This window comes from Bicyclus anynana, chromosome 1, assembly GCF_947172395.1.
Source record: "Bicyclus anynana chromosome 1, ilBicAnyn1.1, whole genome shotgun sequence".
Classification (NCBI taxonomy): Eukaryota; Metazoa; Arthropoda; class Insecta; order Lepidoptera; family Nymphalidae; genus Bicyclus; species Bicyclus anynana.
Genome location: NC_069083.1, coordinates 832,977 through 854,624, shown reverse-complemented (window position 1 = coordinate 854,624; position 21,648 = coordinate 832,977). Strand labels below are relative to the sequence as shown.

The window sequence follows — 21,648 nt, the reverse complement described above, 5'->3', positions numbered from 1 at the left end:
TATATAGTTTAAACTGTCCCGTTATCGGTGTGTAATAAAATCTTGCAAGTTAAATTTGATCAATCGATTCCGATTGAGCTAAAATTTTACTTGCATGTTTAGATCGAATGACAAGCAATATTATGACATAGAGCGGTCCTGATGATAGAGCTGGAAGGTAGCATAGGAACTCCGTAATTAAAAACGCAACCCAATCGTGTTTGGGCTCGTTTGATTTATCAAAACGAGAACTTTCATACTAGTAGTTTTTTACTTTCCAGTTCATTTTATTTACAAAAAGGTTGTTTAAAAAAAAACTGCCACGCAAATTATTGCAAATTTTGTAAGAATTAATGAAATAAAAGAAAAAATCTATTGTAATATGATGTTTATTATCACTTTTTATTAATAACTTTACAAATATACACGCACCGTTTCGCATGACAAAACTTAATGCTTAATGAATATATCGTTCCATTAATTATATTAATTTAATGTAGATACTATGTTAATAATTGTAAAAAGGTATGCGCCCATTGATTAGAATTGTCATTAATAGAACCGTAATCTCCTTACTATCCTCATATATAACTTTTAGTCTACGGATACTCAAGATTCATAATAACGGTTATTAAATAAATAAAGACTTTAAGGCTTTTTATTCGTGAAAAATTTCCACAGCTACTCGTAAATCCTTTTAAATAATCAATTAATAAAAAGAATATTATTATTTTCCGCAATATTTTGCGTAATATTAAGACTTATATTGAGCGGTACAAATATTTCATTATTACTTAATAATTACAATAATTAGTAATATAATTATTACTTAATATAAAACAAAAAAAACGTTGATTTTAGTTTTTTATGACCACATGGACCTATTAATAATATTTTGAATAATTATACTTTTTTTATAACAAAAAATAATATAATTACATGAACATTTTTCTGTTACATTATTGTGAAAATTAAGAGTTAAGTGTATTAAAGTAATATAATAAAAAATGTAATTCAGCTCATTTATACAAAGTATATCTATTAGCTATGTATTGTGAATATTGCACCTGATAAAATTCATTGATTAAGTTAGAATTAAAATCACCTACTAGGTAATAAATATGCTATATACATATTAATTATGCACTAATATACATTAAGAGAATCAACATGTTATGTGAAATAAATATATAATAATTTCTTTAATACTAGATGGCGTATTTTTATAGCGATTTAAATATCTATAGATTTTTTGTATCTTTTCAAAATCAAATTTCAACTTTCCAAGTCCCATGCAGACTTACACAAAATTAGACAAGTTTGTTATTATATTATATATTATACATTTATTATATATTATGCTTCTTTTCAACTTTCTTTTTGCCACCTCCTTAATAAAGCAAACAAACAACACATTTATATGTAAAAAAAAATTAAAGCCCTTTTGAGCGTCAGTGACACTTAACGAACACAGTGATCGAGTTATTAATTACTTAAAATCTGTATTACAATCATACTTTGGACAAAGAATAATTTTCTTAACATCAAGGAAATATTGGAGTTCATTTTTTGTGAAAACTCATAGTATAACTTGAAATAAATAGTTTTATACCATCACTACCTAATAAATCCTTTTCTGAGTCATATATCTTATGTACGAATTAACCCTTTTATATGAGCCCCAAGTTTTGTTGTGACCACGCCCGAGTCCGGATATCGGAGTAGTAAATCCCGGAAATGGCCACAGTGGCTTTTAACCCTCTGACGGGCACCCGCCACGCCCGGTCATTTGTGCCTTATGGTCATTACGTCAAAGGTTGTGCCACATTTTTATGGGTTATTCTAAAACCACATAAATAACCTCGGTCACTTGCATGATGCATAAATAAACATAATAAACCCATTTGGAATAGAGTGACTTTTCGAGATGGGGTCTCATTATGAATATTTTCTCAAATCGAGTTTTAATATTAAATTTTTTACATTGCTTGTTTAAAAAATTACAGAAATCGACAGGGCATTGTATAATTGTATGTCTTGTGGGAAGTAACACAATTTGTCCACATAGAGCATCTGTTAATTATTTCTATCTTTTTTAATTAAATGATATAAAAAAGAGTTAAACATTTGCATAAAAGTTCGTAAAACATGTTGAATCTCTTAAACCTACTTGGTAAATAATTTATTCTTAGCACCTTTATAACTAGAAGTTAGTAAGAATACAGTTAAGTCTAGATTAAAGCTCCAACATTATTCACATACTTAGACGACAGCTATTGCATTGTTTGTTTAAACTTAGCTCTAATATAAAATACAAACATTTACATACAAGTGTAAAACTAAGTAAGTTAACAATAAGTGATATGATACCGTACTTGGTATGTCAAACTATAATCTCTATAACTTCACCTCGCAAATCTATTTGGCCGCCACTTTCAGCACTCGTTCGCACGAGAACTGTCTAACGTCCGTTTAAAAAGCTCTCGTGCGAATAAAGGCTTACGCAAGCTGAAGGAAGTTACGTAATCAAATTGAGATTAAAACCAATAACAATTTAACTGATGACTGCGAACCGTTAAGTTATACGCTTACATAACTATTTCAAATAAGGGTTCCGTTTTTTATGTACTAGTACGTACGTTCGAAACCCTAAAATTACGTAGGTACACAGTGGAACTATTAAATGTCAAAAAGCTCGATAGTTTTTATTAGTTGAGTTTGCAAACTGTTCAATTTATAATGTAGCCCATAGTACTTGAAATTCACATTTTCCTTTTTTGTAAGTAAGTAATTTGAAAACACCTTGCTGAAGTATTTTAGTTTTTTTTGAGCTTGTCATATCTGAATTCGATTAACATCTCTGAGTAAAGTCAAGTTTGCTTTTGCTGGTCCTCTAAAATTAAAGTGTTTTTTCACTTTTAGAGGACCTATTTCGGAATGCTAGAACAGAATTCCGTACACATAAGTACTGAGAGAGTTCCCTCTTCGCTCAACGGGTTTATGAATGTGGTATTTCCCTATGACTGTGGTCGGCAGGCTATCGTATGGCGACGACGGGCCGCGCCGGGCCGGAGGGCCGCAGGGTGGGGACGATGGCGGGTTCCGTCGCCTCTTCCTCCTTAGTTGGCTCGCTGTTGACAGGTAAATATGACGTCTTACTTGTTTTATAACTCAACAAGTGCGAGTCGCATGTTTTTGAGGAACGGAATTCTAAAACTTTATGGGCTGGATATATGCCAGGACTTCTAAAAGTAAAAAATGTATGGGAATGACATATCCAATTGATAAGACCTCTTGATTACGTCATTTCTATACATTTTTTAGTTAGCTTCGATAGCTTAACTTAACTTTAACGTTTGTAATCAATAAATCGATTTGTGACATGGTTATGGGGTCAGATGTTGATAACGATAAAATAATATTAAAGTATTTTATTTTGTCATATTGATTTTTGAATAAAATTTTCAGAAAGTTATGTTTATAGTAAAATGCTACATGCATATAAAGAATTTCATTTGGTCGAGAATAATTTATTATCATCTATCTATATAAATAAAAGAAAGTCGTGTTAGTTACATTATATAAAACTCAAGAACGGTTGGACCGATTTGGCTGAAAATTGGTGGAAAGGTAGCTTAGAACCAGGAGACGGATATAGTATGGTAGGGTATGGGTAGGGATAGGGTAGGCAGGGTTTCACGTGGACGAGGTCGCGGGCGGGTGGGCTAGACAAATTATATTGTAAGTACTATTAAACATGCTGTTTGTCTATTTGCGCTATATTTTTGTAAAGCATTACATAATTTCAATGTCATACAAGCTTTAGTAAGCACTCACCGTCTATCAGTTAGTTAAGTAGCGACTACTGGATCACCACCTTGGGACAGAATCATCATGTTAACTATTAATTATTATCATTATGCTAATTACTATAACTATTAGTGCAAGCGGAATACATACGTGCAATTAGTCTAATATAAACTTATAAACCAATAAACTAAAAGATACTTTTAAATACCAACATATTACATGCATAAGATACGCGTCCTGTCTTAAAAAAAAAATTAAAATTATTATTATTTGGAATGATGATACATGGTTTCCACATTTTAATGAAGAGTTCATGCCCTGCATTTATTTATTTATTAGCTCCGAGGCAGCGCCGGACTGAGGTAAATTTTAGAATGGAGCGAGATCCAATTATGGCGCCTTTCGCGCACGTAAATTCATCACATAAATTTCTTTTCGATCTTGTCTTTACCATTTCGGCGCCCCCTAGGATTTGGCGCCTGGAGCGACCGCTCCTTTCGCCGTATGGACGGTCCGGCCCTGCTCCGAGGTAATTTTTTCTAATGTCACTCTCTCGTTCGTCTCGTTGCAACGAAAGAGAGTGATATAATATGTTATCTCTTGCTATACCTTGAAGATGTCTTCTTTAGACCCAGGAATGCTATAAGGGCAGTCTACATTAGCTGTTGGGGCAGCAGACGGGGCGGCACATGAAGGGTCACCTGATCTTGATGGGCTGGCGCAGCGACAGCTCCGAGCCGCTGGTGGAGGAGGCGGGCGAGCGCGCGGCGGGCAGCAGGCGGGGCGCGCGCGGGGTGCGCGGGGAGCGGCCGCGCGCGAACTCCAGCCGGTAGTTGTCGGAGCGCGGGCTGCCGCTGAACGCCGAGCCTTCTGCAGCTGCACACAGTTACACTTTATTCCACGAGGAATATGCTAATTAATCCCCAACGCAAATTATTGCATGGGAGGTATTTCCAACGGAGCTGTTAAGTTGGGGTTGTTGACAACTTAGTAACTACGCTAATACCATGGACAGCTTTCGATAACGAACTCGCTCAATTCTTCCGCAAAGTGGAGGAAGAAAGTTAAATGATCAAACTTAGCAGTAACGAAACAAACATAAAAGTTATGCTAATCGACAGAAAGGGCAACTCTTGAAAACTAGTAATGCCAAAAAAGGAAAGAAGATAAATGCTTTCTACAATAGATAAGAGAACTCTAGAATGTTAGACTCTCAGCTATCTGTTGCTATAGGGTTTCAAGTTAAGTTAATCGTCCGCCACCTTCACCATAACTTAGACAAACTCGTTTTAGGGCAAGGTAAAACATCACGCCGCGATGCAACTCGGTGTTGGCAAAACAGAAAAAGTAACTTTCTGGCTTTTCTATATAAAGGCCATTAGAAAAGCAGATACTATACATAGTTCTCTACAGATTCAATACATTGAATCTAGCATCATACTCGTAAGTTCCAAATGAATGGATTGATTTTGCCGGATTTTGTGGATTGTTTTCGGATGGTCTAAGACTCTGGATTTATTTCAACAAAAAGCTGATTTTGTACGAAATTTCTTACCTATGTTACGCGTATGCAACTTCAATGAAAGTAAACGATCCGAATATATCAGATACGCGTATTTTTCTTTAACATAAAAGTTAATAAAAAACAATCTACGCAGTACGCTATATATGAGTAAATTACTGTATTAGCGTAGATTACTTCGTTATTACAAGTGCCTGCCTGTATACTTAATCCTTGTCCGTCACATCCTACATATCCGTCAGGCTGGCGCAGTGCACGTGGAACCAGATTTCCCTCCACACATCAGCAAGTGTGTCAGGGAGCCAAGGTCAACGTCGCGGGTGCGCCACTAATGGACACCACGTCCGGTGACGCGGTGCGTTTATATTCATTTACTCGCTTCCTCGCTTTCACCCTCTGTTTATGGGGAGCACAATATTCATCGCATGTCTTGTCCTACTAAATCAAATTAAATTAACTTAAAGCACTTAATCCGTCCGGTTGAGGCATTTCCACTAGTTAAGGAGAGACATATTTTCAATTATGCTATCTAAAACGATTTTAGATAAATAAATGTTGTTATAATAAATTAACAATAGTGTCAAGGCTGAAAGAAAGAAAGAAATAAAGATGCTGAATGTTTTCTTTCAGGATATTGAAGTTTTAAGAAAGTTAAAAGCCATGTAAAGTTGCATGCCTAAAAACATTTTTAAATTTTTAGTGATACCTATTTCAAAAGCTGTTTTAAGTTTTTCTATCGATTAATTTATAACAACCTGGGTTATAGAGCGAGAAAGGAGCGGACGACATGCGCATTCTCCAGTCGCGCATATTGCCGTAGTATACATATGTCGGCGGAGCAGACTAAATACTACTTCTGAAGTTCTGATAATAGAGAAGCCGTAGTCTAAGAGCAGCATTCTAAGCTTTACGTGTCAAGGATGGCAGATACACAAAACACTATCAATCATTACTGGAACGACCGCTTAACTTACTAATACAGTTCTACCCTCTAACTACAATATTGACCAAGTACAGCGCTGACACTATCAGATGTAAACCAACTAGTATATGGCACTAAGGCAGTCACGAGTGAAATTACGGTCTGGCAACCGCCAGTGGCAGGGTTAAAGGATCCTTTTACAGTATACTAATACTCCGACACATATTTACCGTCACACGCGCACTTCAAACTGCACGAACGAGGATTTGGTTAAGAGAGTAAATGTTGTACGTCACTCATTCGGTAAAGCACAGTCACTTGCCGTTGTAGTTGTTGTGCACGGACATGGGCATGCGCGCGCAGGCGGGCGGGTGCGCGTGCGCGTGCGCCGCCTGCGCCGGCCAGTCGCGGTACACGCGCGCGCCGCTCTCCGTGCGCCACTCCGACAGCTCCACGCAGCGGATCTGCGGACAGCACTTAGCCTTCAGTTCGCTACAACAATACTCGCGGATCTGGGATGGACTCAGAAGCACAAATCTGCTCGCCGCACAAATAAAACACCCATAGCACACAACACCCGTAGGAGTTTAGGTGGACTCCCTTAAGAGTAGATCGTGATTCCCTGCGACTCAATGTCGACACGCAGTCAACAAAACTGCTATGTTATCAGCAGTCTCAAAGAAAAATAATCATGCATTTTATCATTCACAGATTTTTCTCCAAGGAGTAACTAACTGTATCTTGGCCAAATTGGTGACAGTATTTAGCCGTATATACCGTACGTCGGGCTCTTCTTTCCTGGGCCTTATCCTTACTTACTTGGCCATTTGTGGTTGGCCGTTCTACGTAGTACGTCGGGCTCGTCTCTAGTCTGTGGTGGACACGTCTGAGGCACTCACCGGCGTGGTGCTCTTGCTCCTGCCGCTGGCTTCAGACGACGTGTTGCTGTGCCGCGGCCGCGCGTCGCGAGTCCTCTCCGCCGCAGGAGACGCGCGGCACGAACCGTCGGGCTCGTCTCTAGTCTGTGGCGAAATGGTAAATGTTAGGAAAAAATGTTCAAGTGAATTGCATGATTACAAGGGCAAACTTGACCGAAGTGTTACCTTATTGTGATGTGAAGCTGGCGGCACGCCATTAGTCCCGCTGCTCACCAGTCGCAGCTGCTGTCGGATGTTCGCCTTCTCCCGCGCTCGCTTCCGCTGGAACTCTTCCTCTACCCTGTAAGGACATACATTATTAGTAGAATCACTGTGTTAAAGAAATTAAAGTTAAAACATTTCAATTTTGCTCATTTTGTCTTCTATAATTTATTGTTTTCTGTTTGTTCAGGGACCTCAACGTCACGGGTGCTTATAAGCGAGCGCAATACTACGGCAGACTAAAAAAACATCATCATGTTCTCTATATTCTATCTTCTATATCAAAAGAGAGGCGGCCCTGTTTAAAGAGGCAAAATAATGATGAATAGAGTTAGATTTGAAACTTGGCACTGACACACTAGATGAAGGTGGTCACGACTTCAGTGAGGTGAGGAACACGAGGAGGTGAGCGATCTGAGAAACACGACTTAAGGAAGAGGCAGTTACCTCCGCATGGCCTCCAGCTCGGTTCTTCGCTGCTGTTCCTTCAGATCTGCCTCTCGAGACAGCTTCTCCGCGATCTTGCGCCGCTCGACCTGCCGCACTGTCGACTGGAACGTGAACCGCTTGCCTCTGCCCGGGTTGGCGTTGCGCTAAAATTAAACATTTTAATTATATTAATTGTTGACAAGACAAGCTGGTAAACTATAACCAATAGTAGAACAACACTCTGTCTAATGTTAAGTAGAAACTTGAAATCTATAGCCTACAATATAGCAACACTACGTAGGGCGTGTTACTATCCATCTGTTTTTGTCGAAGTCCAAGAAATCTGCCAGAGTAAATAAAATGTATTCCTTCTAGAATCTAGACTATCGCGATAACATCTAAATGTCGCCACTTAACATCAGCTATCACTTAACATTATGCATCATTATGTTATCATTAATTAAAAACAATTAAAGGATACAAAAACTAATTAATCTCAAAATCTCCATTTTTGGCTATACTATTTAAGAATTGTAATTGTTTCGTGTGCTTCTAACAGATTCCATACATCAAATTGTCTTTAGTTGGGGAAATTGTGGCATTATCGCATTTTAGACTGCCAAAGAAGTCTCATTCATCAACGAACCAAATGCATCTGTAATATAAAATTAATTCACCAAGCTCTATGTCAGATAACAAAATTGTAATCAACCATTTAAGAATGAGAATGATGATCGTATCAATATTTTTAAAAAAAAATGGCGCTGTCGTTATCAATTTTAATCGTAGAAGTCAGCCTCATCCACGAGCCCGAATGTATCTGTATTGTAATAATTCACCAAGCTCCATAAATCGGACATCAAAATGGTAGACGTGCTCCGAATTATCATGACGAGGCCTAAATCGCATTGTCATTATGTGGTTTTGAAAGTAAAAGGCGTTTTTGCATTTCTTTTGTCGGAGATCAGTCGGTGCGGTCACATTGAGAGCAACACAAGTTTCTGGAGCGTGCGAAACAGATCGAGGGGTAACGATCTTATCTTGACTTATGATTCTTGATTTCAATTTAATGATCACGACCGACAAGGTAATTATCGATATACCTAGATCAATTAAGCAGTGTTCATAATATGCATATGATTTACAGTTGTTGTGTGTGGCTGGGTTTCAATACAGGTTTTAGGGTAGGCAAGCGATTTACAGACGTCCTAGTATGTTCTTATTTTAATTCAAACGTAATTGCAAGCAAGAGTCTATAAAGGTGCTGATAGATTTGAGCATTATTGCGAATGTTACATCACAAAACAACGAAAATACGTGAACATTTTAGCAAGCATTCTTTCGAACGTTCTGGTGAGCATTCTAGCGAGCAGATTTGCTTGATCGAATCGAGCATTCACTAGAATTCTCAACATGCTCGTAGCAATATTTGGCTCTGTGCTTGTCTCGGCTCGTTGTTAAATATAAAAACAACGTGACAATTATAAAAACGGCGAATGCTCGATGTTTTGTTACAAGTGAATGGTCAAGTCTATCAGCACCTTAAGAAATATTTGAAAAGGCTAGACTGTCAGTAGAAACAAAATAATTTATAGGTAATAAATATAATAATTTATAGAGCTCAATTTACCTAACATCGAAGGTAAAGCCAACCTATATCGTGTTGTAAAGTTTCATGCACGAAATAATTAGGTGCTATAACAAAATAGTGTTTCTGTTTCATTGAAATAATTGAGTTTTTAAAACAAATGCCATAAACGCAACTTGCAACAATTATTATTAATATTACAAAGAGTGAGTGAGGTCGATTTACGCAAAGAGGATGCGCCAGATTGCGATCTTAGTTACTGTTCGTAATCGCTAATATATTGTATATTATGAATTTAATGTTGTATATTCTTATTTTCTTTTTAATATAGTCGATGTTACCGAAAACGAAGGCTTCCTTTTGTCACGTAAAGAAAAACAAGAGTAGTTTAAAAAAGACAAAACTTTAGTAAGTCATTTCAAATTTAGGGTTAGTAGAAAATGTTTAAGTAGGTAATCTGTAAGAAAATTGGGAAGAAGGCTTAGTATTTTTCACACTGACATAATTGTTGACGGAACCTACTAACTAGGTACTCGTAAGTACTAACCGACTAAAAAGGAAAACAAAAATCTATTGTTAATACATCACGTATCTATTAACAATAGATTTTTGTCAATGTGTTGTAATGTTAAAATAAATTAAAATAATTTTCCGAGGTTACCTAAGCGTAAGTTTGTTCAACAGCAAACACTTATAAAGACCCTCATGTTTGTCCATCCGTCCGTGTATTTAGTTTGTTTTAAATGGTTTTGAAACGGTGTCGTTCAAACAGTGCATAATCATGCACAAGGAGACTCAATATTACTTGAGTCTTCAAGAGACTACAGTATTAATAAATAAGCCTTAATGGCTGTGTGTCCGAAACAATTTCATTTTAGATCATCATGGTTTCCTGCTTATCCCTTATGGCACTTAAGGTAAAATATGTCTTTCTATTCTATTCATTTCTATCATTCGACAACTTATTCTCTACTTCTCCCTTTCCTCTTATATCCTTACACTTTCGAAACTCTTATGGTAATATTCTAACCTAACTTTCATTCCTTCGCGTCATTTTTAGCCCCCATTTTAAAAAACAGTGGTGCTATTTTGACGAGTCTATTTGTAAACGTCTGTAAGTTGCATCGAGGGTTCTTGATTATGCGGGTTTTCTGTGTCTTCTACTACTAATCGGAACATATCGGCATTTTCTAATATGATGGAATATATTTCTGGCACAAGATTCATAAACGCCTCAAATGCAATATAAGATGGCAGCGGGCAAAACTGTGATAGGAGTGAGTACGACAATAGTCCAGAGGATGTATTTGAACCACGACCTCTCGGTGATGAATCCGACCCCTTTACCGTTGAACTATTGAAGCTATTAGTATTACAAGGTTATTCCATCCATCTAGAGAGATTCTCAATAGGTCATCCTGGATTAATTCCAGAAAGTCGCACTATTGCCTTCGGTTTTTATGCAAATATTTTAGTACTTGGGGAGTTATTGATTTTCGTGTTTTATACTCTTGTTTAATCGCAAGTTTCAGTAAACAAACACTCGGTTTCTATTCTTTTGTTATATAATGTATTCATATTTCTATAATAGTAAGTTCTTGTCGTATTTCTATTTAAGTAAATGGTATTGCGACGTAACTTGGTGTAACCTTCCGTGTTGAAGCTATTGTTGACTGATGGAAATTAACAATTGAGTTGGGGGACGTATTTTGTTATGATACGCTTTACCGGAAATTTTCTTTTTTATTGTACCCATTGTCGAAAAATGTTTACCCTTTCAGTAACACAAACTTACAGGCGCCTAGTGACTGTTAAATGAAAAGGTCAGGCTTCTTCCAATTATTTTTAAGTTTACCGCATTAAACAAAAATAATCCATGATCCAGGAGTCCCTGATTTCTAACTTCACGGGGGTGGAGGATAAACTTTGTTGGTTTCATCAACCCTTTAAACTGAAGTTCTAGTCTCAAAGGTCACGCTATTTTCCTCTCTCTTCGTTTTTCTTGCTCTTGAATTGACTCCTGCCTTTGCCCCGAATGATATTGTTGCGGTTTTATTACGGAACCTACATGAAAACCACAAATACAAAAAAAAAATACGTTTCTCAAACTCAGAGACGTAACTCATAATCTAAACTCATTGCATCACAACTTTATAAATCACAACAATCTATTATGTCTCTCTCTTTTACTCCACTTTCCTGTTGTGAAAGTACTCTTTTTCTTTCACTCTCAATCCTCGTCCACTCGTTTATCTACATCTCCCTTTCGCTTCCACTCTCAATCATCGCTTATTTAACAATTACCGAGGCGCAACTTTTAAGAAATTTACTTAATTTGGGGTAAATCACGAAGCCATCAGGCTTATGCTTAGATCGATAACGTTGGAGAGAGAGAAAAAAAGAAAAGAGAAAAAAAATAGGTAGAGAGTTGGCATTCATAAATGCGTCGCGGTACAATGCTGACGACTTCAGAGTCAAGAAGAGGTCGTTCAGTTAAGTTAATTTTAAACCATAGCTTGTACAGGTGAATATCAAAGTAATGAGGTTAACAATACTACACGCGCATGACGAGATGTCTCGTGGAAGCTGACGAGTTCAAAGTGCTCAGTACTTCGGCACGCAGTCAGTCACGCTATGGAACCATTTACATCGACGACAATGTGGACAATAATATACTATTCCTGTTTGTTTAATTGACGTCATAACACTTGACTATCTCATACTTTATGCTAAAGCTGAATCGAGAAAATATTTACCTTAACTTTAAATATTAGACTGAACCAAATATATGAAAAGTAGGACGCACTACGCTTGGAGTAAATAAATCGAGCTACTTGCGTTTTCTAGGTCTCGTTGTTTTATAGTTGTGGTATTTCTAAACAACCTTTCTTTCCTTTTAAAGTATTAACTGACTAAAGAGTATTAAATAACTTTTAAAACAGTGTTTGTTTTTCGCTCTCAACTGTGAAGATCAGTAAAATTGATACTAATACGATTTTGTACTTTTTTTTGGTATTTTGTACGACGTTGCTTCTGATATGGACTTCTTAGATTCTATGAGCAGACCGTACTAGAAGCACCACCAGAACATTGAAGATAGGTACATCTTTGGTATCATTATAGCTATGAAGACTTTCACACATCCAGTGTCTTCTAAGCTTCCCTCTATTATGAACTTTTTCAAAATCAAAATCAACACATTTGGACACACACACACAATTTTTGGACACACAAACAACCTTTTTCCTTGATCCTCATGTCGTCCCGTGGTCGTCACGCCGTCGTCCCCTGTAAAACCCGCGTGCCCGCTGCAGGCACGTTATCTAGATTCACGTGACAATAATTGACGTGTAACCAGCGTGCCACGATGATTATCAATTCATTCTAAACTCAACGACCTCAAATATATAAACGCGCCTTAGTTAACTTAACAGGGGTAATAATACAAAAGTGCTTCGTAATCTTTGGGACCAAGTTTGTCAAGGGTCCAATATGCATATTAGCTTTGACTTTTTACTAGGCGAAACGCCCGTCGTAGAGTTGGCACAACTAGTCACGGTTATGTCAAACCCAATAGGTACCTCGGATTTTCTAGTATTAACGTGGGTATATCTCATACCAGTGAATTGTGTTACGAATTCTTAATATAGATTTAATGACAATATGAATACCGAATGGTTTTCCACTATCAAGTAAAAGTAGTAAGTAGGTAAAATAAATTTATTAATAGGTCCAAGTTATAAACCAACGGTAAGTATCACAATGTTGGATTTCGAACAACTTTTGGTACATACATAATAACCCATACTCGGAGTTGCGTGCCGAGACTAAGCCAATGTCATGCAAATAATAGTCCAAGTCATTTGAATAGGCTATATTTTATTCCCGTAGGGACACGGGGATAAAATATAGCCTATAGCACTCGGGGATAGTGTAGCTTCCCAACAGTGAAAGATTTTTTCAGTAATTCCAGAGCCCATTGAATACATACTAACAAACAATCATATCTTTCCTCCTCATAATATTAATATAGATAAGTAATTAGCTACAATGCTCAGTTAAATAAATGTCTTACGATTGGTGTTAATACATTATTGAAATTATTCAATCCATTACATTCAGCCATTTACGAACATCCGCTGGAGGTACAAGTTGTAGGTACTCGTGTTAACAAAGATGGCGCGCTACCAAATGACAGCGAACAATGCAGTCGCCGCATACGGCGGTCGAGTCATTGTCGTTGTCCAGTGCCGCGTGTACTGTGTGGTATGCACAAGGTGATTAACTAGAGTAGGCATTATACGTACAAATTGAATAATATGGAAAATTCCTTCTCCAATACAGCTTCGTATCAATATGCGAAAGTAAGTTTGTTCGTCTGTTACCTTTAATGGCTAAACCACTAAAACCGATTTAGATAATTTGGTGTAGAGATCAATGGGATTTTATAGCAGAACATAGAATACTTTTTATCTCGGAAGATGGTTAGCAGAGGATTTGTTTGTTTGTTTAGGCTCTGAAACTACTGAAACGATTCGGATATTGTTTTAACTGTTGGGAAGCTACACTATTCCCGAGTGGTATGGGCTGTACTTTATCTCCATATTCCTACGGGAACGAGAAGCACGCGAGTGCAACGGCGCGGCGTCTGCTAGTTCGTTATAAGATCTTAGACAATGATGTTTTGCACCTATGAAGTATACTTAGTTGACAAGCACTTTTGAAACGTAAGCTCTGTCCTTTTGTAGTGCCTCTACCATCACTTCGGAAGGCAGGAGGTGGAGGGATATGAAGGTAGGTGTTAGATTACTGGATTGAAATACACATTGGTACGCGAGTACTTAACCCGTTATTCAAACACATCGCGGCAAGGCGGGTGATATGTGGAGCAGCGCAAACATACTGCTTGCACAGCTGCGCGAGAGTGTCGACACAAGACATTGCTCGTCAATACCTGGTCACATTTCTTAGAAAACATTTAACACTAACTGAGTAACTAACTAACTAACATTTAATAAATAACTGTGCGGTTCCCGGTGTAAGTATAGGACCGTTCCATGTCTTCCCGTGGATGTCGAAAAAAGGCGACTAAGGGAAAACGTCGCAAGTAACACATTAAACGGTAATAGTGTTACATTCCGACAAAGGGCCCACTACTAATAAGGTGTCCATTGAACCGAAAGGTGGCGGTTAGAAAAACCCACCTAACTGAGAATTCCCACTGAGGGTTCACAATGAGGGTTGACGTCAGGAAGGTAATAAAATCACTAGCCAAAATCTTTAAAAATATGTCAAAACAAAAGATTGACTCAGACAGACTTGAACAAGATATTTTCGACTCCACTTATGTGGAATAAGGGAAAGGAGATGATGATGATTAATACCATAAATTAAAATAATGTTATTTTCAAAATAGAAGATCTAATAGACTTCATTAATTTCATCATTTAATTTAATTCTTTTATATTAGGATAGACAACAAGTACTAAAAAACCTAAATCGTCAGTCAGCAGAACAACAGAACAGTAATTATTTTACCAACGGTACCGATTCTAGAAAAGATGTCAGAGGTTGCAATAAATGTTACTTTATAGTTGCTCAGAATCTTCATCATGACTAAACCTTCCTGTAGATTCAACACGATACCATTCCAATAGATAAGATATACTTGAGATTTCCAATAGATTTGGGTGCCGCTAAAGTTAAATTCCGCAAAGTAAAGCCTGCTTCTATTCAAGAAATATTTTTATTAGTCTAGACAACTATATCACATGCAAGGATCTGTGATGTGATGATAGTTGTAACAAGCTCGTGATAACTGTAACGGCAGTTGTCGTCATAATGATTGTAGTCATAAGTACCATTTAATTTCTAACATGGCATGGGTAGCAGAGCATATACACGGAGAAAGAGATTTTTTTTTTCATTTTCTTCAATTTACCCTTGAATACAATCTCACCTAATAGTAAGTGATGAGGCAATTTAAGATGGACGCGGGCGAACTTGTTAGAAGTAGGATGAAAATCCACAAATCTTTCGGTTTCTACACGACATCGTACCGGAACGCTAAATCGTTTAGCACTACATCTTTGCCGGTAGTGTAGTAACTAGTCACGGTCGAAGTCTCCCAGCAGTTAGGAAAACCTCAACCGGGCAAACCGAGGATCCAACACAGGACCTCCGTCTTGCAAATCCACTGCACATACCACTGCGCCAAAATTAAGAATATTTTTTTACCTTTACTCTTTTTTTTGGTTTCTTCTTTTAATGCAAGGCAATGTGCTTCCATATGAGTGGCCAGAGATGCTGTTGACAGTTAGCTTTTCTAACCTATACTACTCCGTGACCATTTAACAAACAAATGTAATTTTGGAAAATAATTGGGATTGTTATTCTTTTAGTGTCTAATTTTTTCATTATATTTGATTCCATTGCTAAATAAATTGATGTTGCACTAACAGTTTTTGTATACTTATTCATTTATCCATCGTCAATTTAGTAGGTAGTAGGTACCTACTATTAATTATTTTTTTCTTGCTACATTATACCACATGAATAAGCTACTAACGCAAAAACTTGATAATGCCGCCATGCTTAACCTTAGCTATCAAACTGTGAAGTTCCCTGACAAAATCTGATAGTAGAGTTTAGGAACCGAAATTATGCCAAAAAAGTACTTTTATGCCAAAACTGTGTTTCCCACAAATTTGAACGTGTCGAAAACTTAAAAAAACTAATTTATTAATGATATTTTTATCACAAGAACATAAATAACATCAATGCGCAGACATTATTGAAACCGAAAACGATCTCTATGTTAATGATTTGATGCAAGAAATGTTACAAACGTACCGATTTGGTATTGCTAACGAATATGTGTTTTGAACTAAACACCTTTTAATACGATTTAAAAAGCGTTCATTAGAATCGAAACTCTTAGCGAGAAAAAATATACCTTTAAACAGCAATGATGAGCCGTGAAAACCATGACCTCCTGCCCTCTACCTTCAATTCGGATGGTGTATATTTTAAAAAATTCAACAACACGTGTCTCAAACGGTGAAGAAAAACCTCGTGAAGAATGAGACATACCTGAGAATTTTCTTAATTCAGTATGGTGTGGACTAACCCCTCATTCTGGGATGATACTTGTGCTCAACAGGGAGCCGGTTATGGGTTGATAATCATGATAATGATATACAGCAAAACAAAGAACGTCTTCCTTTTCGGAACTCGGTTAAAAATCGTGGTATTGTTTGAGAAGACGATATTATTATGAATGTCGCTAAAGATCTGGTTTAACAGAATAATCAGACAAGATCTTACAAAGCTCTATCAAGGGAACTGGACAGTTTCAAAACGTCTTAGCTTCAACTCCCGCCCGTTGGACTATGGTCGTAGCGACAAAACTTAGAGTACCTACTTAAGTAAGCTACGCTAAAGCGGATCGTAGCTATTCATAGCACAGGCTTATAGCTTAGTTGGAGAGAAAAGGTCAAAAACACTGAATGTAAGCGTAAAACGTCAAAAATGTATCTAATTGGAAAGATGATGTTATTATCCAAATGTTTAGTAAGCAGTATGTCTATATACGCGCATGACATCACAAATGTAAAAGGCACGAGGCCGGTCAGACGGGTGACCCGTGAACCACAAAAACTTACTTCACTACTCGTCATTGGATGCTCCCATCGATTAGAGATCCGTAGTCATGTGTAAGTAAACCTACTTCTTTAAAAAATATTACAAAAGGAAGCTTTTACATGCAGCACGAGTGTTTAATAAGACATCAAGTCCAAACTCCATGAGTTTAATTCCCTTGTCATAAGAATCCTTCCGATTTCATCATCAGACCATTGACTCTATGGTTATACCGTATTATGTTAATTTAATTCAATTTATACAAGTATATACCAATCGACAGTGACTGGTTAATTCTTTTTGATTATGCTTTTGAGTGATTTGGATTCCAAAAAATACTAAAAATTTGATTCGTAAATCGGGTATGTAAACATTTACGGATTTATATCGACTTGTTTTTGTTCGGGTTTATGTTACCAAGTTATTTGAAGATACCTAAGAAAAATATGCAAATGTGAATTTTATGGGTTCAAAAATTTACTTTATTTTGTGAGTTCCTTTGTACTTGTGTATTTTTCTAGTATATAAGAATTTTATGAATTAATATTTAAGAAAGCACAACCGATTACCATTAAAATTTCCACACAAGTTGTCCGGGACGATTATATCAAGATTATCCATAAAACATCCTGTTTTCTAGGCGTCGAAATATACCCAGGCACCTTTTGAATGGCCATCATTGAATTAATTGACAAAATATATCTACGAATACACACGACACGAGCGAAGTTACGGGCAAACAGTTATTATTATGGTAAAGACACAATAAAACGACCGAAGAACACCAGTATGTAAATATTATAACTACTGGCAAGATGCAACTTATTAACATTAATTAACATGTTTGATAGGATTTGCAGTTACTTAATGTGTGATTACGTAAAATATCACACATATCACAATAAAGCTTCCATTATTTCCATTAGACTTTTAGAGGGGCATCCGGCCGACCAAACCTTGATAAGCTTTTACTTAGATTTTGAAGACTTCTTTTATTAACTCAAAGTTAGTCCTTAACTACGATATCACCTGATGTAATGAGTAAGTGATGCAATTTAAGAGAGCAAAGCGGGCTAACTTGGAAGGTAGGTTTTGACGGCCTCCGTGGCGCAGTGGTATGCGCGGTGAATTTACAAGACGGAGGTCCTGGGTTCGATCCCCAGCTGGACCGATTGAAGTTTTCTTAATTGGTCCAGGTCTGGCCGGTGAGAGACTTCGGCCGTGGCTAAACCGAGAGGGGGTGTGGATTTTCATCCTCTTCCTAACATGTTAGCCCGCTTCCATCTTAGATTGCATCATCACTTACCATTAGGTGAGATTGTAGTCAAGGGCTAACTTGTAAAAAATAAAAAAGGCAAGGTAAGGCCTAAGCCTCGTGTGTCACAAGCCACGAGCCACGAGGTTTAGGCCTGAGCCTGAGTCTATCGACTAAGGCCTCATGAGTATCACTTTGTAAGATATGTTCCTAAGTTCCTTGAATGCTCTGAATTTCTCTGATGTTTATAGGCGTTAGTTTTGTATGTATCTACCTACTTATGTAAAAGTACCATTTATATGCTGAAAGAGTCAAACATTTTGACGGCCGCGTGACACAGTGAGTATCTACCTTGTCTTCGGGATCCACCGTGCGTTTGATTCCCACACCAGGAGAACTGGTAAAAGCTACACTACCTACTTTGGGGCTAGACAGCGATGTAGTTATTAACTCACGCCGTTAACACGGTGCTCTGTGAGTGACACAGTGAGCAGTACGCGTCGGTGACATCAGTGCGGCGCAAGGCCGTGACGACAAAGCGCACAATAGCGTCCGCCGTGCCACATTTGTTTGCTGCACCGGGTATTATTACTGACAGCTATGAAATACATTAAGAATGGACGAATATTTGAAAAGCATTATATTTTTGTTTGTTTTTTTAATTGTTATTGGCTCCTTAATGGTACTGCAGCGTCATCAGGGATGAGCAAAGCTCTGCCAAAAGTCTTAAAGAACGCAAGAGGCTAGATCGTCTCGAAGGGCGAAGGAAGATCGTGTAGGACTCGAAAGTCGAACCTCGGTTTAAAGAGATGTTGGGACCGATGTGGTTTGTGGGTTGATAAAGTAAATGAATTAATGATTTCTTAGCAGAGCCGGACGGTCTGCCATATAAATTTCTTTAAAACAAAAATATTAAAATCGCGATTACCTAAACCATTGGGGAGGTGGCGGAGAAAAACTTACACTATGACCTATTCGTGTACCTATTAAAAACACAAAAAGTTCATTAAAATCGGTCGATCCAATTCAGAAGTGTGTCCACAACACACCATGACACGAAATTTCATTTTATTAGAATTTTTGATAAGAACCAGTAGTTACCGAATCCCGACAGTAACGTGTTAAACAAAACAAACGAACGAACTCTTCAAATTTATCATATTAGTGCAGATTAATTTTATTTATAAATTGACAACAGAGGAATCACGTAACAAATGATCATAATCAGGCGTTAATTATCGTAAACCGGTTGACACTAACCGTCACGTTCAACAAACACTTGCTTTAATTGCTTATCCTCGTTGCTGGGACACTTGAGCATCGCAGCCTTCTGTAGTGACCTTATCACGATGCAATCATCTTATCAAAATGCGTCAAGCAATATATTCAAGCTTTTATGTCATGTGTTTTATAGTTCAGGCTTTTGTTGGTATGGCCTTAGATAGTTTATCACCTGAAGATTGGGTTTTGTGTGTGATTTCGTACGTAGAAAGACTTAAGCAGGTAATATGAAATCGTGATGTATGTCATACCGGGAATACTCAGAGCCTTTCTAATAAAGAGCAACACAATCGAATCTAAGTCAGACTTTGGTTCGTCTGCGGATCTCCTCATTTCTGATTCGATCACGCAGAGAAACTCCAAGCACAACTCGCTCCATTGCCAACTGATTGACTTTGAGACTTCTAATAAGGCGCACAGTTAGCGACTAAATCTCGGATCCGTAGAGGAATATTGTTATAGAAATAAGCGAAGGCCGTATTATCATCAATGGCGTGCACGGGGGCTTCAACCATGGTAAGGACTAAGCATTATAATTAATACAAAAACAATAAGTGTACTGCAGTGATTGTCACCAACAGTGCATCCAGAAATTCAAACTACGTTAGATTATACCTGGTCTCGACAAATCTGTCGTACACTTGGAAACGAGAAAAACAAAAATAAATATAATAAAACGGATACGCATACTTTCCCAAGAACTATCGTCCCGGCAAATACCGTCAGTTAAGATTGATGGGTCATATATTTACGTGTATCCAACACTACTGGTGATATATTGTCGTAATTAGAATTTATATGCACCTTCGTCAATACGAACATTCCATTGCAGAGTGTACAATAGAACACTATATGTATGTCTTTATGTGCTAAATGTTAACATTTACTGCATATTACATAATACTGCCATGGCTTCCATAGTAACACGCATAAGACTAGGCTTATACTTTTGTTTAGGTACATATCTAATTATTATAGTTTTAGCACAGAAAACATATCGGTTTTGGTTCCTCTATATTGGTATAGGTATACTAATAAATAATACTCCTACACGATTATAGACTACTAGACATTATATTAATCAATCAAATCATCAATTTGCTAGAATGTGGTACATGATTTGATCTTGAAATTTTCGGCTTACATTCGAGTTACATTCGACTTAATTCTTTTAACAATTATAGGACAAACTTTATTAATTACAGGAAAATTTTATGTTATAAGAAGTTGTATTTGATAATCTTCTTCTTCTATTACTTTTTTTTCAGAAGATGGAAATGAATTTGAATTTGTATATAAAACTATATGTTTAATGAATAATTAGGTCAAGTATCATTCAATAACTTAAGACGTTTATATGACTCCTCAACGACTGTTAATAAAACATGAATTGAATGAAGATTTGTTTTTTTTATTTGTTACGGTTTAGCTAAGAAACTACTAGAGGGATAATAAAAATTCTTTCACCATTAGAAAGCTATATCTTCAACGAGGAACATAGGCTATACTTCATCCCAGTATTCCCACGGGAGCAGGAACTACGCGGTTGAAACCGCGGGGCGTCTGCTAGTTAGTATATACGGTTGCAACTGAGGGATAGATTCTGATACAACGCTTAATATAATTTCACAGTCGGCTTCGCTCAGCGGCGCGCGGCAGGCGATGTTAGTGCGAGATACTAATTATTAGGTAATGCTGATTTTTTGCGTAAACACGTAACTTGTGTTGCCCTAATTAGATAGAACACGCGGGCGAAAGCTAATAGAATTATTTAGATAAAAAGATATATAATAACATCTATATACCTATACTAGCGGACGCCCGCGACTTCGTCCGCGTAAAAATCGATGTAAACTTTCAACCCCTATTTCACATTCTATTTTGCAAGTTTTATAACTTATACCTAATAGTCCACTTATCATTTTACATTTACAAATGTACCTAGAAAAATTAAGGACTTTCCGTACAAACTTTCTACCCCTACTTCACCCATTTCTGATTTTGTTTTCGTGACAAAAAGTATCCTATTATCCTTCTACGTATTATGGTCTCAAACCGTCTTAAGTATCATTTGAATTCATT

At 37.1% G+C, this 21,648-nt stretch overlaps 1 protein-coding gene across 5 annotated transcripts in view; it reads right to left on the bottom strand.

Moving 5' to 3' along the window:
• Nucleotides 1-350: 350 nt before the first annotated feature.
• Nucleotides 351-21,648, bottom strand: part of LOC112049905 (uncharacterized) — a 44,396-nt gene continuing 23,098 nt past the window's right edge. For 3 of the 5 annotated variants that reach the window (XM_052884526.1, XM_052884645.1, XM_052884561.1), the window contains exons 13-18: nucleotides 7,820-7,965; nucleotides 7,337-7,451; nucleotides 7,133-7,255; nucleotides 6,556-6,697; nucleotides 4,491-4,665; nucleotides 351-3,110 (exon numbers count right to left, since the gene is read on the bottom strand). In XM_052884526.1, coding sequence (XP_052740486.1) covers nucleotides 3,017-3,110; nucleotides 4,491-4,665; nucleotides 6,556-6,697; nucleotides 7,133-7,255; nucleotides 7,337-7,451; nucleotides 7,820-7,965 — 795 coding nt within the window. In that variant the 3' untranslated portion in view covers nucleotides 351-3,016. Of the gene's footprint in view, nucleotides 3,111-3,816; nucleotides 3,857-4,490; nucleotides 4,666-6,555; nucleotides 6,698-7,132; nucleotides 7,256-7,336; nucleotides 7,452-7,819; nucleotides 7,966-21,648 lie in introns of all 5 variants that reach the window. The other 2 variants (XM_052884682.1, XM_052884608.1) reach the window with 2 other exon arrangements.